This window comes from Entelurus aequoreus, linkage group LG04, assembly GCF_033978785.1.
Source record: "Entelurus aequoreus isolate RoL-2023_Sb linkage group LG04, RoL_Eaeq_v1.1, whole genome shotgun sequence".
Taxonomy (NCBI): domain Eukaryota; kingdom Metazoa; phylum Chordata; class Actinopteri; order Syngnathiformes; family Syngnathidae; genus Entelurus; species Entelurus aequoreus.
Genome location: NC_084734.1, coordinates 42990423 through 43006273, shown reverse-complemented (window position 1 = coordinate 43006273; position 15851 = coordinate 42990423). Strand labels below are relative to the sequence as shown.

Genomic DNA, 15851 nt, shown 5'->3' with positions numbered 1-15851 from the left:
CAACGTGGACGAGGCATACCAGGACTTCTGTAGGGCACTAACATCTGCGGCCAAAAAAGCCATCCCACGCGGCCGGCGTAAGAACTACAAACCATGCTGGGATGGCGAGTGCGAGACCCTCTACAGCGCCTTCCTCCGGGCTCCCTATGGCCCGGAGGCTAACAATTCAGCCACTGCCCTTCTTTCCACTCTTGGAAGGAAGAGGCACCAGCGCTGGAAAGAGGCAGTCCACTCCATCGACTTCTCGCACACTAGCCGTATCGCGTGGAGCACTTTGAACAACTTGACTGGTAGGTCTGAGCGCGCACGCCGAACATGCCCCGTTACCGCAAATGCTATTGCAGCACAGGTTGTGAAAAACGGGGCATATACCGGGATAAATCGAGATTTTTCCCGGGCGGTGCGCCAGGAAACTGCAGACCTCTGGAGGACAACAACATCTAGCGAGTGTAACATCTCCGGTGAGTTTTCACCGGAGGAGTTCACAGCTGCCCTCCAGTATACCAAACCAGGCAAGTCTGCTGGGCCTGACAACATCTGCCCAGAACTCGTGCTCCACGCTGCCCCTGCAATGAAGTCCTGGCTGAGAGTTTTCCTGTCTTCTTGCCTGCGCCAACTCCGGATCCCCAGGATTTGGAGAAGGGCCACTGTTGTCGCTATCCCCAAGCCGAACAAACCAAAGGATGACGTAACGAGCTACAGACCAATCTCGTTGCTCTGCGTCCCCTTTAAAGTCCTCGAGCTCCTGATTCACGCCCGTGTCGAGCCCATCATAGACCCCCACCTCCCCCGGGAGCAGGCGGGTTTTCGACGTGGGAAGTCCACGGTGGATCAGGTCGCCCTCCTTACCCAGGACATCGAGGACTGCTTTGAGGCGAAAAAGAAGGCCGGTGCCGTCTTCATAGACCTGACTGCTGCCTATGACACAGTCTGGCACCGCGGCCTCACCTGCAAACTTCTCCGCCTGCTTCCAGACAGGCACATGGTCAAAATGATCATGGAGCTTGTCTGGAACCGCAGCTTTACTCTCACCACCAGTAACGGAGATAAAAGCAGGTTGCGGCGCCTGAAAAATGGCGTCCCCCAGGGATCTGTCCTGGCTCCCCTCCTGTATAACATCTATACATACGACCTGCCTGCCACAGTCTCACGGAGGTTCGCATACGCAGACGATCTCGCGCTGCTGCACTCCGACAGGGACTGGCAGGCCTTGGAGGGAACTCTAAGCCAGGACATGGAGACTTTAGTGGCTTACCTCCATAACTGGAGATTGAAGCTCAGCGAATCCAAGACGGTGACACAAGCTTTCCACCTATACAATTGGGAAGCGGATCGTGAGATCAGGTTCGAGGTGCGGAAGCCGGATGGGGCTTCCCTTACCCTATGCCGGCCTCGTCCTACACCTGAAGACCCTCGTCCTGACCCTAAATACCTTGGGGTCACCCTGGACAGGTCGCTCACTTTCCGTAAACACCTCTTGGCAACACGCAAGAAACTCAACACCCGCGTCTCACTGCTGAGACGGTTGGTCGGGTCCGGTTGGGGTGCCGGGGCAAGAACTCTGCGAACAGCAGCACTTGCCCTGGTCTACTCAACTGCTGAGTACTGTGCACCTGTCTGGGCGCGCAGTGCTCACTCTAAACAACTTGATGTCCCGATCAACGAAGCCTTGCGTGTTATCACTGGATGCCTGCGCCCCACCCCTGTGGAGCTACTGCCCATCTTAGCAGGCATCCAACCCGCTGAGCTTCGTCGCCAAGGTGCTGTAGCAACTCTGGCGGGCCGGGCAAACATGGATGAGAACCACCTGCTCCATGAAAGGCTCACACTCTCCTCAGAGCCAACGCCCCGCCTCCCCTCCAGAGACCCACTGGTACCAGCCGCCCTGAAGCTCCTGCAGCAATGCAGTGACAACAACATCAGGGCGGCTCACTGGGCGAATCACAAATGGAGCACGGACCTGGAGCATACCATCTCCTCCAGACTCCGTGACTTCATACCTGACACCGGCTCAATACCAGGCCTCTCACTACCACGAGTGGCCTGGGTGAGGCTTAACCGCCTCCGAACTGGTGTCGGTCGCTTTCGCTCAAACATGTTCCAGTGGGGCTTAGCACCTAACGCGACGTGTGAATGTGGCGCGGAGGAGCAGACTGCCGACCACGTGATCCTGCGTTGCCCGATTTATCGTGCTCCTAATGGTTTGCGTGGCCTGGCGGACCTGGATGACTGCTCGGTGACCTGGCTCACTTCTGTGTGTCCTGACATATGAACGGGAGGGCCCCCGGGCCTGGGGTGGTAAAAGGCATAGACCCTCGGCCTCAGGTCCGGGTGCCGGAAAACAGCTGCCCATACGATGAAGAAGATATAACAACGGGTGGGTGGCGGGCGGCGGGCGGTTGTGGCTTTGATAAAATGTTAGTTCGGGTGTATGGCGGGTGGATGACGACTTTTGTGATGCGGTTGCGGATGAAATAATTGCCTATCCGCGCATCTCTAGTGCCCAAACACAGAATCCTATGCATTAGTGACTCAGTTGCTCTTCTTTATTTAATTGTTTTGTATATGATAACTGAATAGACAAATCAACAAAAAACTGAAAAGAAAACAGGGGTCGCGTGGAATGCCGGAGCCTATCTCAGCTGCATTCGGGCGAAGGCAGGGTACACCCTGGACAAGTCGCCACCTCATCGCAGGGCCATTAAAATTAAATGAAGAAATATTCTTCAGAAACAATAAAGGCGCAGCATTGGTGGAACATTTAATTTCATTCAACCTGACTATTAGCTGTGAAGATTTTAATTCGATTTGGTTGGAAGCCTTATTTTGTGTCTTATTTTGGTAATATTCTATGATGAGCCGGGGTGGTGATCTCTAAGTAACTCATCATACGATTTTACTACAAAACTTTGCTAAATATACCAATACAGTAAGTAAATGACAGTTGTAAAAATAGCTTTTTCACTAGGAGCACAGGTGCACCTGAATTTTTAAAAAATGTAGGAATATTTAGGAGCAATATGAAAGGTCCTAAATAACATCATTTTATTATTACCACTCAAACAATATACACATAAACACAGTGGCCTACTGCAACCCTCAATTAAACACAGAAGACATGCCTGTCCCACAGCTTTTTGTTTTGTTATGCCATACACACACGTACTAAGCTACACATACAGTCATATAACATGGCTGACATCACGTCACATGTGATGACATGACTGATCTTAATGCTACTTATGCACATGCCAGAATGATCAGTGATATCGATAGGTTTTCAATGTAGTGAGTCCCCAGGACCCACAGGTGGTGCTTTGAGTGGATCCTGGGAAATTCAGTAGGTCCAGCTGGCCGGGGATGTTTTTTCCAGTTTATTTTGGGTAAGCACTTCATTTATGACGAAATAGCTTGGCTCCAAGTTCCATATTTAAAAAATAGGCAACTTTATTGACATTATTTGTCATTAAGCATCTGTCATGTTTCCTTCTTCCGCAGTCCGAAATATGTAGGAGTGTCTTGCACTGAGAGGCAGAGATGTGGGCACGGCTTTGCGCCTGAGAGGCCTCGGATTGGTGGAATATTGACATTCTATAAATATTCATCTTTACACTTGCCGAGAAATTTTGCGCTCACATTTTGATTTAGATTTAACATTTAGATTTAGATGTATTTAGGTTTAGATATAACATTTAGATTTAGATTTAGGATTCAGATTCAATATTTACATTTAGATTTAACATTTAGGTTTAGATTTAACATTTATATTCAACATTTATATTTAGATTTAAGGATTAGGTGTAGATATAACATTTATATTTAAGATGTAGCATTTAGATTTAACATTTAGATATAATATTTTGGGTGAAAATATTTAAACTTTAATGTGATGAAAATGAGCTAAATGTGACAAAAGTGAGTGAAATCTGAGAAATATATCTGCTAAAAAAGTGTGACGGAACTTTTAATTTCAGCACCACATAGTAGTGCTCTTGTTATATTTTTTCATTTTGCAAACAGTTGAGCCCCTTTAAAATTATGTATTTTCTTCTAGTTCTAAAACTCTTATTTTTCTCAATATGTTATTCTGAATTAATTTGGTGGTGGTTTGGTATGACATGGTTATAATAACAGATGTATTAATCTATGTTGAAAATGTATCTGAAATTAAACAAAACTGTCACGAGGGCATGACATACAAAATTAAAATAAAATAGCACTTCGTAACAATATAAATAACACCTAAATAAGTTTGTAAAATAAAAATAAAAACAACTAGCACCACCAACACATATTAATAGATGTGCTGATTTTAAAACAAACAAAACATTATTAACCGCAGTTGATGTGCCTGTTTTGTTGAGAGTAGTGCAAATGTTAAGGCATATGAAATTGTCATCTTAAAAGTGCAGACATTTTTATGTGGTGATGAGCCACACCTGGAAAAAAAGTTATGTTTTTTGGGAGGAAGATGCAGAAAAAAGATGTACTTATTTTGAACAGGCTCAGTAGAGGTGACAGAAATGTATACAGGCGATGTACTATCGCTAGTCTGATCATTAGATGTGGAAGCAGAAAATATAGCTGCAATATCTTTTTCTTTAGTGGCATTTTGGCGTTCTCTTTCCCTGCTTACTATATCTTCGGAAGCACTATATGACCGCAGCGTCCTCCATTCAGGGTATTTTCCATCACCACCAACTGAGTTTACCGGTTTCATTACAGTATTTCCCCTAAATTTTAAAATATCATCAACTTGAATGAGCACAACATACAGCAGTGGAAACGTGGGTTTATTTACTACCAAGTTTGTATCTTTAGTTGTTGAAACTAAATCGGCAGTGACGAGCTAATTGTTTTTGGCAGCAAGTAAAATAGCATGTCGCGAAAGTGGCGATACTGTGTACACGTGATCAGATCTGCGCGAGCAGATGCACAAAGGGTTGATATATCCCCTGTATGGTCTTCTGACAACAATGTTTCTTTTCCTCAAATCTTCCTCTAGTTTGAGCCACTTAGTGTGGAACTGTATCAGGAGCAAAATGCTAAAGAAAGGGTTGCAATGCGTACTCGTACTCCGTACTCCGTACTATTTTGCTAGTCGCATGATCTATTTTTAGGCGCATATGCGAGTGAAATACTCTCTGGGGAGAACTACGGTAATATAAACATGCACCTTGATAGTTAACCATATATTGTGATATGCATACATTGAATAATGCTAATGTCGTTGTTAATCTCTTGGCCAATTAATCAATCAATCAATCAATCAATCAATACTCACTGGGAGACTGCAGGTTGAGGGACACAATGAAGCGCACGATAGCCAAGAGCATCAGGTTCATGATGCTGGCCACCCCGAAGAAGAAACCCGCCAGGCCGTAGTAGACGCAGGTGATGTCGCCTCCCAGCCAGTGATGGCTCCAGGCAGACGCCACTGTTAGCGGGTACATGGTGACCGCCGCCCCCAGGTCCGTCACAGCCAGGTTGACACTAAGGAGCTCGGGCGGCTTCATCCGCGAGGACCTTTTGAAAGCCAAAACGAGGACCAGCAGGTTGCCCATGATGGAGAGTATAGCTGAGGGGAAGACAAAGGTTTAGCTGGAAAGACTTCCCAAAAAAGCTTAACTTCAAAGGTTGCACTTAAAGGCCTACTGAAATGAATTTTTATTTATTTAAACGGGGATAGCAGATCCATTCTATGTGTCATACTTGATCATTTTGCGATATTGCCATATTTTTGCTGAAAGGATTTAGTATAGAACAACGACGATAAAGTTCGCAACTTTTGGTCGCTGATAAAAAAAAGCCTTGCCTATACCGGAAGTAGCGTGACGGCACAGGAGGTAGGATTCCTCACAATTCCCCGTTGTTTACAATGGAGCGAGAGAGATTCGGACCGAGAAAGCGACGATTACCCCATTAATTTGAGCGAGGATGAAAGATTCGTGGATGAGGAACGTTAGAGTGAAGAACTAGAGAGGCAGTGCAGGGTGTATCTTTTTTCGCTCTGACCGTAACTTAGGTACAGGTCTCATTAGATTCCACACACTCTCCTTTTTCTATTGTGGATCACGGATTTGTATTTTAAACCACCTCGGATACTATATCCTCTTGAAAATGAGAGTCGAGAACGCAAAATGGACATTCACAGTGACTTTTATCCCCACGACAATACATCGGCGAAGCACTTTAGCTACTGAGCTAACGTGATAGCATCTGACTCAAATGCAGATAGAAACAAAATAAACAAATCCCTGACTGGAAGGATTGACAGAAGATCAACAATACTATTAAACCATGGACATGTAAATACACGGTTAATAATTCTCAGCCTGGCAAAGCTTAACAATGCTGTTGCTAACGACGCTGAAGCTAACTTAGCAACTTAGCAACCGGACCTCACAGAGCTATGAAAAAAACATTAGCGCTCCACCTACGCCAGCCAGCCCTCATCTGCTCATCAACACCCGTGCTCACCTGAGTTCCAGCGATCGACGGCGCGACAAAGGACTTCACCAGATCACAGATGCGGTTGGCGGCTAGCATCGGTTAGCGCGTCTGCTATCCAAGTAAGTACTCCTTGTTGTGTTGCTACAGCCAGCCGCTAATACACCGATCCCACCTACAACTTTCTTCTTTGCAATCTCCATTGTTCATTAAACAAATTGCAAAAGATTCACCAACACAGATGTCCAGAATACTGTGGAATTGTTCGATGAAAACAGAGCAGTTTGTATGGTGAGACATTGGGTACAAATACTTCCGTTGCCGTCGTGACGTCACGCGTATACGCATCATACATAGACGTTTCCAACCGGAAGTTTAGCGGGAAATTTAAAATTGCACTTTATAAGTTAACCTGGCCGTATTAGCATACTTGCCAACCTTGAGACTGTCGTAGAATTTCTGACCTTTTGACCTATATTTCTTGTCTATTAAGAATGTCCGCTCATTTTCAATTCTCTTCTATTTTCTGCCATTGAATGGACCAGTTGTGGGACAAAGGTGAATATGGAGTTATGCCAACCTGTCTACAGAATGTTTAGATTTTCCAAATATGACTAAGAGATACGAGGTTGTTTTGGAACAGACAAACCAAAAAAAAACAATCATGACGCACTAGATAAAAACAGTGACGCACGAGATAAAAAACAGTGACACACAAGAGACATATAAAAAATGGCAGAAGACCGGAACTCGACAGAGATTTTGGCTTGTGTGTGTCTTGTTTGCTCCGGAGTACATGTGGTCTGTCTGCACGGCCAACTCAATTCAACCTGCACTTCTGATAATGGGTAAATAAATGTGTTGTACTAAACTACTTTTGTTGCCTGCTTAAGGTTCGGACAATCCACTACACAAATTGGCGTCACGAACAGGATGGCCCAGAAGCTACAGGTCGACAGCCGCTCCCGCTCTCTCTGTCAGGCAGACAGTGTGTTGCACGCGCGCATCACAAGGTAAGCAGTTTATCAATCAATCAATCAATCAATCAGCTTTATTGTCCATTCTTACATGTACAAGACACATAAGAACTGAAATTACATTTTCGGCACAATCCCGCTAAGAGCAGACATACGTTACAGGGAGACAAGACGGGACCGCCAACGGATCAGCCTCACTTAGGCGCTCCTCAAAAAGGTGGGAAAAAGGTGACATTGGGGGGAGGGGGGAAGTAAAAAAAAATATCAGTCTGAGGCTGGACCCTCAGGAATGGTCCAGACTGAGTCCGAGGAAAAAAACCTCACATAGCATGGCACACATAAACAAGGTACATTTAATCACAACAAACTCGCAACAAAGTCATCCAACAGGACCTTGGAGGCCAGCAGCTGCTGTTGAGCGCTGCTCAGCCCCCACAACCCCGGAGGAATAAAGCAGTGGTGAAGGCGTTGATTGGGGAGGGGTATGTGCGTGCATGTATGCCCAATTAACTTGGGTGAGATGTTGGATTGTCTTTATGGGCCGAGGCCGGCCCCAAGAGTTCAAGAGTTCAAGAGTCCGACCCAGGTGCTTTTGAAGAAAAGGGAAAGGTCAAAAGCGTCCATCTTTGAGGAGTCCTCGGGGGAGTGTTTTCAAACAGCCTGTTCCTCAAGGCCATTCGAGGGAGTCAAATCGTAGATTAAGATGTTGTTTTTTTCTTCGAGCAGTCAAAACAATGACATTCCTGCTCTATATGCTGGCTCTGACAATTCCAATTTATTCTTTCTGTAACATCATCAAGATCGAATCTACCTTGCGATTCAAATCAGCAATCGCTCCAGTCTGTGATCCCACAGCACGACCCAATCCTTCCATTGCGTTGAACAGCCTGTTGGCCCCTTGAGTGGCTGCCATCGTCTTCCGAATTTGACGATACACCAGAGCAATGCCCAGCCCAATCAGCAAATGCCCTGCGATCACAGCTCCAAATAGGTAGATGTCTTCCACGTCCTCGATGGAAAGGACTGAGAGGCACATGATTCTCCAAGTATTCCAGGAATCTCTCACGTACCCCGCAGCAATGGTTCCATCAGGGCAGCCAGGCTCCCCCGAGCCTCTTTTCCTTGTCGAAAAGACTGTGTCAATTGCGTCGAGAGTCCAGTTGATCAAATTCATTTTGATGTTTAGATTTGAGGACAGCTCAAGAAAAGAGGCTTCAAAATAGTTCAAACAAGACAAAAACAAAGAGAGCAAGCAGGGAAGGAGGGAGCGGAGAGAGATGCGACCGCCCTCACCAGTGGCAAGACAGAAAAGAGTTTGCTTTAAAGTGTAAACATTTTCTGCCTGGAGAGAGCCGGATCGATAAGACTAATTGCTGAATCTATTTTTGATAAAAGCTAGGTTTAGTCAGGTTCTCCAAAAACAACCTGTAATGGGGTAAATTATGGTTGGATTGAGTTGTTTTATATGTGATCATTTGTCTGTGTGTTTGTTGAAAACTTGGGATTTCTTGTTTTTAGCTATAAGGGGATTGTTAATAGAATTTTGGTGGTTTGGAGTGTTTTTGAAGCATAGACGATGTGAGACGAAAAATTTCTTTTAACCTCTTCATCCTCTGTCGTTGTTGGCAGAGGATGCTTCTTGCTGCAAGTGCATCAGATTAGTCAGAGTTGGATACAGCTAAATTATAGGCAAGATTTGCTAACTGGTGTGACATTTGGCCCATATAAATTGATGACGTCTATGAAGGTGCGACATATCTGTTTATGTGGAAACTGCAGCGGTGGGAAAAGCCTCTTATAGGTGACCGCTCATTGACTCCGGTAAAGGAGATCAACTGAGCGGATAGCTGTCACGACGAATTTGGAAATTTGCTGCAAATAGACAGGTATTGATCGGGCTGCATATGGTAGAGCTTTGGTGAAACTTGGTGAAACTATATGGACTGACCAGACACGAGACTGTAGGATTGTTGGGTGATTTCTGGTGATCCTACTGGGCGTTAGGCCAGGTTTTATCCGTGTTGGTCAGTTTGATAACGTAGGTGCTGCTCCAATGAAACGGGTTAATCGCCGTTGTATGAGCAATGATGGAACCTGGTTTTTGTGATATGAGACGGCCGATTCCACAAAAGCACGCGTGCATTAATTGTTTATATTTGTCCGGACATGGGGTGGTATTGTAATTTATAAATGTGTGTGTATAATGATGAATGCTGAAATGTGTGTGTATTGAGTGAGTCAGTTTATGTTGGTACATTTAGATATATGCGTAATTTAATAACATTTGTGTAGCACCTGGTTTCTTATCTGTTTTAATTCCCCTCTTATGAAAGGCAAACATTATACCTCTCGGTATTCCCCCTCCCTCACGCAACCTCCCTTCACGCTTTTTTCGCACCCCCGCTATCTGTAATAGTTGGGAAATTGTCCAAAATGTGTGTGCTTGTGAGAAAATAGACAAAGTTGTGTACAGAAAACATATGAGTGAATGATCCATCCATATAATTATCTTCTTCCGCTTATCAAGAGGTTGGATCTCGGAGGCAGCAGCCAGCAGGGAAGCCCAGTACTCCCCCTCTTTGGCGCTGCGAGCGAATTCCAGTCATTTGAATTTGTTTTTAACTGTGCTGGTGATTGTGACTGTGCGATATTATAGTTGTAAGAAGGCGTTGAAACTATAAATACGGAAAAAAGGCACTCGCTCTCTGGTAAATTCTCTGTGTGTGAGTGCATGTGTGACGCATATAAAAAAAAAAGGAGTCTCATCTGGGAGACATTTTGAGATAAGAGTGTGCAATTGTGACGAGGCTGTGTGAGTGACAGCTCCACGAAACGTGGTTCGAAGAGGTGTGACACAGCTAGGTTAGCATTGAGCTAGGTTAGCATTGAGCTAGGTTAGCATTGAGTTAGCATAGCATTGGATTAGCTTAGCATTGAGCTAGGTTTAAAGAATAAATAAATAAATAAATAAATAAACTATATATATATATATATATATATATATATATATATATATATATATATATATATATATATATATATATATATATATATATATATATATATATATATATATATATAGTGGACAGCTGTACTCAATCTGAAGAGAAGGCTGACAGGTTGGTTTTGATAATAGGAAAAATAAAATATACTGTATATGAATAAATAAACATTTAAATATCAATACATACATTTGGACTGGGACATTTAAGCATTGTTAAATTCATTAGTCATTAATTATGTGTGTAATATACTGTATTGAACAGCCCTGTTGCTTATCTGATCCATCCAGTTCCTGTGTGGAAGTTGAGACAAACACACACGCACGCACATCATAGATTAGAACACTTTGTAGCTTTGAATTAATAATGATATAGCAAACACATTAAATAAAATTGAATTAAATTTAATAAAGGTAAAATGATTATTTAATTATATTGACATTTTAATTATTTCAAGAATAATCACGATGAAGTAAAATTTTAATTTATATTCTAAAACTTCTAAAAAACATCTGTGCAAACTGTGAAACATGTAGTCTGAAGAAGTACCGATAAGAGTCGCAAACACTCAGCGCCATAGTCAAAACAAAACGTAGAGAAGCGTTAAACAAATTCTAATCAGAAGGAAGACAGACCAAAATATGAGAACTTAAGTAAACAGACAGCAAGTAAACCAGAAATAATAATGTAAATAAATAACAAAGAAAGCAAATTTCTATGTGACATTGGTGCATGTAGAATTACATGTAGAGAATAAAACTAAATGGAAATAACTGTCTGCAAGATGAGCATGACGTCATGAATTGTGCTCGGGTTAGTAATAGATAGATAGATAGACAGATAAAACGTTATTGATTCCTTCAGGAGAGTTCCCTCAGGAAGAAGAAGTAAAAAGTAAACAGTAACTAATAAGGGTATAAATGGAAACAAAATAGAAAAATATTACAAGGAGAATAAAAAGAGAACAGTAAAATAAGAATATAATAAGAGAAACTAGGCATTAACGACCATGATATAAAAAAGTATTGTACTGTTATTGTTTTGCATTCCCTGTCATCCTAGCCCCCCAAAGAGGAGTTGTACAGTCTAATGATGTGTGGGACAAGTGATTTTTATAGTCTAAATCAGTAGTTCTCAAAGGAGGGGGGTACCTGAGATTTTAAATATTTTAAAATAGCGACAATTCAAAATCCTTTATAAATATAATTATAGAAGAATAATACTTCAACATATACTTCAATATTTAGAATTAAGTTCACGAGCCCAGATGGATCTCTATTACAATATCCAAAGAAGGTTGATGATTGATTATATGTATAGAAATCTTTATTATAATTTAATCACTTGTTAAATTTTTAAAACGTTTTAGTTATTCTTATATTTTTTTGTTGTCCAAATAAGTCAAGTAAGACCACAACAAATGAGCAATATGGTGCACTGTTATACAATTTAATAAATCAGAAATTGATGACATTATGCTGTATTTTATTTCTTTATTATACTGGGAAAAAAGGTTGAAAACCACTGCCCTAAATCATATCTAAAGCTAAAATTTTGTTATAAGACTGATTATTTTGGATTATTGTGTTTGTATTGAGAGAGAAAGAGAGAGAGCAGGTGAAGGAAGATTGTTTGTTCGGTTGGTTGAGTGAAATGGGAAGAAATCAATAGGAATAATTACATGCAAAATGGAATAAAACTATGAGTGCAATAGATAATGAATGAATAAATGAAATACGTTTATTTTGGTTATATAATCAATCAGTTTGTGTGAGCAGTTTAACAGTACAGATTAGACATATTAACAATCATACACATTTAGACACAGAAAGAAAAGAAAAGAAAAAGAACGACCGAAAAAGGAATAGGCGGAAGCCAAAGCTTATATTGACCTATCCTATACATTCACTGGACATTAAATTACCTGGAACATCAACGTTAAAAGATGAAAGTATTTGTTACTATATTTTATAATGTTCAAAAAACTTTACTTTTCAAGGGTCTCCAAAACCATAACAAAAAACTACATGTGTTCAGCTCATCACTGAGGATGGTCCATCATTTAACTCCTAAAACTGAAATACATTTGTGTTTTTATTTTTATTTTACTTGACCTATTTTAAAAATCAATATCCCCCGTAAATGATAGTTTTCTCCTCATAATGTAAATAAGCTAAGAATACAAACTGGAAGGCTGTTGTTCTTTACTCGAAACATAATTGCCATTGTTTTAAAAATAGATTATCTGAACATTTAACACATTATGACTTATAAAAATGGATTGGTATAATGCTGGTATAATGGTAATAATAATGCTTTGTGTATTATTGAAAAGAGCCTTTTAAGTTTAAGTATTGGGTCTATATTTCTTCTATAAACATTTCCCCAAACTTCAAAACAATATTACATATGGAAAAATAAATGAATAATATAACATGTGCAGACATTTCTTATTCAGCATGTGTTTTACTTTATACCGAATAGCAATGGATTTGGATATTTTTCTTTAATATGTTCAATATGTGGCTTCCAACATATTAATGATCAATTATTATTCTCAAGAAGTTAGTTCATATACTCTGTCAAGTTACTCTTTCTGGTAAAGATTTAGTCTTATTAGTCTTATTAATTTCTACATATTGAGATCTATTACTTAAAATAACTACTTAACCACTGTTGTGAAACACTTTTAATTTATGGGAGTATTGGGATAGGATTGAGGAAGACGTCTGCTGTGGTGGTGGTTAGTTTGGAAATCAATTTAATAAAAGTAAGTTTAAGTCGGGTAACTTTAAAGTGTAGTCTGACATTTTTAGTTTGGAGTAATTTATATTTTTAATTAGACATTGCATTCCACCATACATCTGGGAGGTGGCCTTGTGAGGTGTTTGTGCTGCGATATCAGGACAGCTGGCACGAAACAATGTGTGTGTGTGCATGTTGTGACTAGTGTGAAAGAGAAGATGGAAAAACGAGAATAAAAAACATTCTGCCTGTAGCATGACGTACAGCTTGCTCGCGCCTACTGATAGACAAATGATAGTTTAAATTAACTTATAGATAATCTTTAAGTGAATTAAAAGGGTACTTAAATACACATGAAGTAGTACGTATAATCTTTGAATTAGGGTTATTGATTAACATTTAATGGGATAGTTAAGACTGTGATTTTAAAACGTGATATGCAAAATTGAACTAACCGAGAGGATATGAAAACGATGGGTGTACATGTTTTGAGTTCCAAATTCTGGAGGAAAAAAAAAAAAAAAAAAAAAACTCAACAAAACGTAAAACCATGCAGACGGACTTGGGTGGTAGCCACGGTTGTGCTACGTCAAGCGAGGGTGGAAAGGATATGCAGCCGGGGGACTGCCAACTTCTCTGAACAAGACAAGCTCCAAAGTTGTAGCCAGAACATGCTCACAAAAAATACAGGTGTGACAGAGGACGCCCACAGCAGGACGAACAGCAGGATACAAACAGACCCCTGCTGGACATAACACAATCTTTGAAGCATTCCTTTGTGGTCAACCTGCACACACCTTGTAATGACCTGCTTACGAACTGTGCCCTGACATTCAATACTGCACAGAAGGAACTTCCTGATGTTGCCTGACAGCACGACATCAGCTGACAACTACTGGGGACGCCTCCCAGGAACGAATGGAGGACGGGGATTGCTCCAACTGTCCTAGCACAGGCTGACTGAGGTGCGTCCGTGTGCCCTGCCACCCAAACCGCCAAAGTGTATGATCACCAATTAGACGACTCATAATAGGAGCCTTTTGACTCTTATATATGGTGGGACTCAAGGTATGGCCGCTCTTGTGAACTATCCTTACAACAATTAGCATGGTATAAGATGGACAATTGCTGTCCCACATTGTTCCCTCTGTCCTGCCTACGAAACCAAAAATTTAGGTCAAATGATAAAACAGGGCGTAGCTGCCGCTGATTGAACCGATACGCTAATACCACATTTTTAATTATTTCGGTTGTCTGTTAAAAACATAGCTATTGGCTGCAATTTGGACATTCCTGCTGTAGGCTACAAGGAGCTAGCAGCTATACAACAGCTGAGCTAAAATAACAAATTTAAGCATATCAAATATTTATAGTTGCTTATTACATACACAAAGTCGCAGAGAGACAGAAGTCTGTAGAAAGTATTCAGTAACAAACGTGTCCGCATTATTAAACTTTCTACCACAGGAAACATACTGAACAAATACAGCAGTTACTGTCAGACTCTAATCCGGATTACCTTGTCTATCAGAGACATGGTTAAAACCCACAACACCTTTCGTTCTAATTAATGTCCCGGGGGACAAGAATACAGAAAAGACAGATCGAGTGACGAAGGGGGGAGGAATTATGATTTATGAAAGAGAAAACATTAAAAGTAGATCAATTTGAGTATGTTAAAATTTAATTTAATTTAATTTTCCTCAGAAATGTATTTCAAGGTAATTGTAGTATACCGACCGACCACAGCTAAAGACATTTTTCTTGATTCATTTTCAGACATCCTCAAACAGCATAGTATGAAAGAATTGAACGTCATGGGGGACGTTAAGATGGACTGGTTAAATAAGACGCGTAGAAAGAAACTTAAGGATATTATAAACGGCTTCTACATGATACAAAGGATAAGCAGCCCTACTAGAATTACAATTGGATGACAAAAATCAAAGAGAACATCTGTAAATACACGAATACAAAACCAGAAAGGAGAGTGCTAAAATAAAAATACCTTGGATTAATAAAACAATTTGGATTCTAATAAGACATGAGGACTCAGCTCTCATAAGAGCAATTATAACAGGTCTAAATACAGATCGTATGATTTTAAAAGTTTTGAGGAACAAAGTTACAATGTTTATGCGGAAGTCTAAGGCTGACTTTCACTTAGAATTAATCAAAGCTGCAAAAGGGAACATTAGAAAGTTATGGAAAACCAGATACAAACTTACGGGAAGAGAGCAAACAAGAAACAACACTATAACATTAAATATCAATGGCGCTACTATTGCAGACAGTCTGGACATAAGTAATAATTTTAATGAACATTTCATCCAGTCTGTACAAACCCTGAATAAAAAGTCCCTCAAAATCAGTGCAAATAATTGTCATTTATTCAGGATGGACTAATTTTAGAATTAACAAATGAAACAAAGTTAAACAAAATCTTCGCTGCTTTATCAGACTCACGATCTAGAGATATATGTATGGGTTGGACACTATCTTCCTAAAAACATATAAGGATTGTATTATTGCTCGTATAACAACAATTGATAAATAAATCAATAACGGAAAACACTTTCCCTACCACGTCGAGAAACTGCTACTATAATTAAATCCATGAAGCAGGAAATAAAGAAGACCAGAACATGTACAGACCAATTAGCCTTCTCCACGTTAT

At 40.9% G+C, this 15851-nt stretch overlaps 1 protein-coding gene across 1 annotated transcript in view; it reads right to left on the bottom strand.

Moving 5' to 3' along the window:
- opn8b (opsin 8, group member b) overlaps positions 1–15851 on the bottom strand; it is a 49894-nt gene that overhangs the window by 9904 nt on the left and 24139 nt on the right. Inside the window, exon 2 of the mRNA XM_062044931.1 lies at positions 5285–5578. Coding sequence (XP_061900915.1) covers positions 5285–5578 — 294 coding nt within the window. The remainder of the gene's footprint in view (positions 1–5284; positions 5579–15851) is intronic.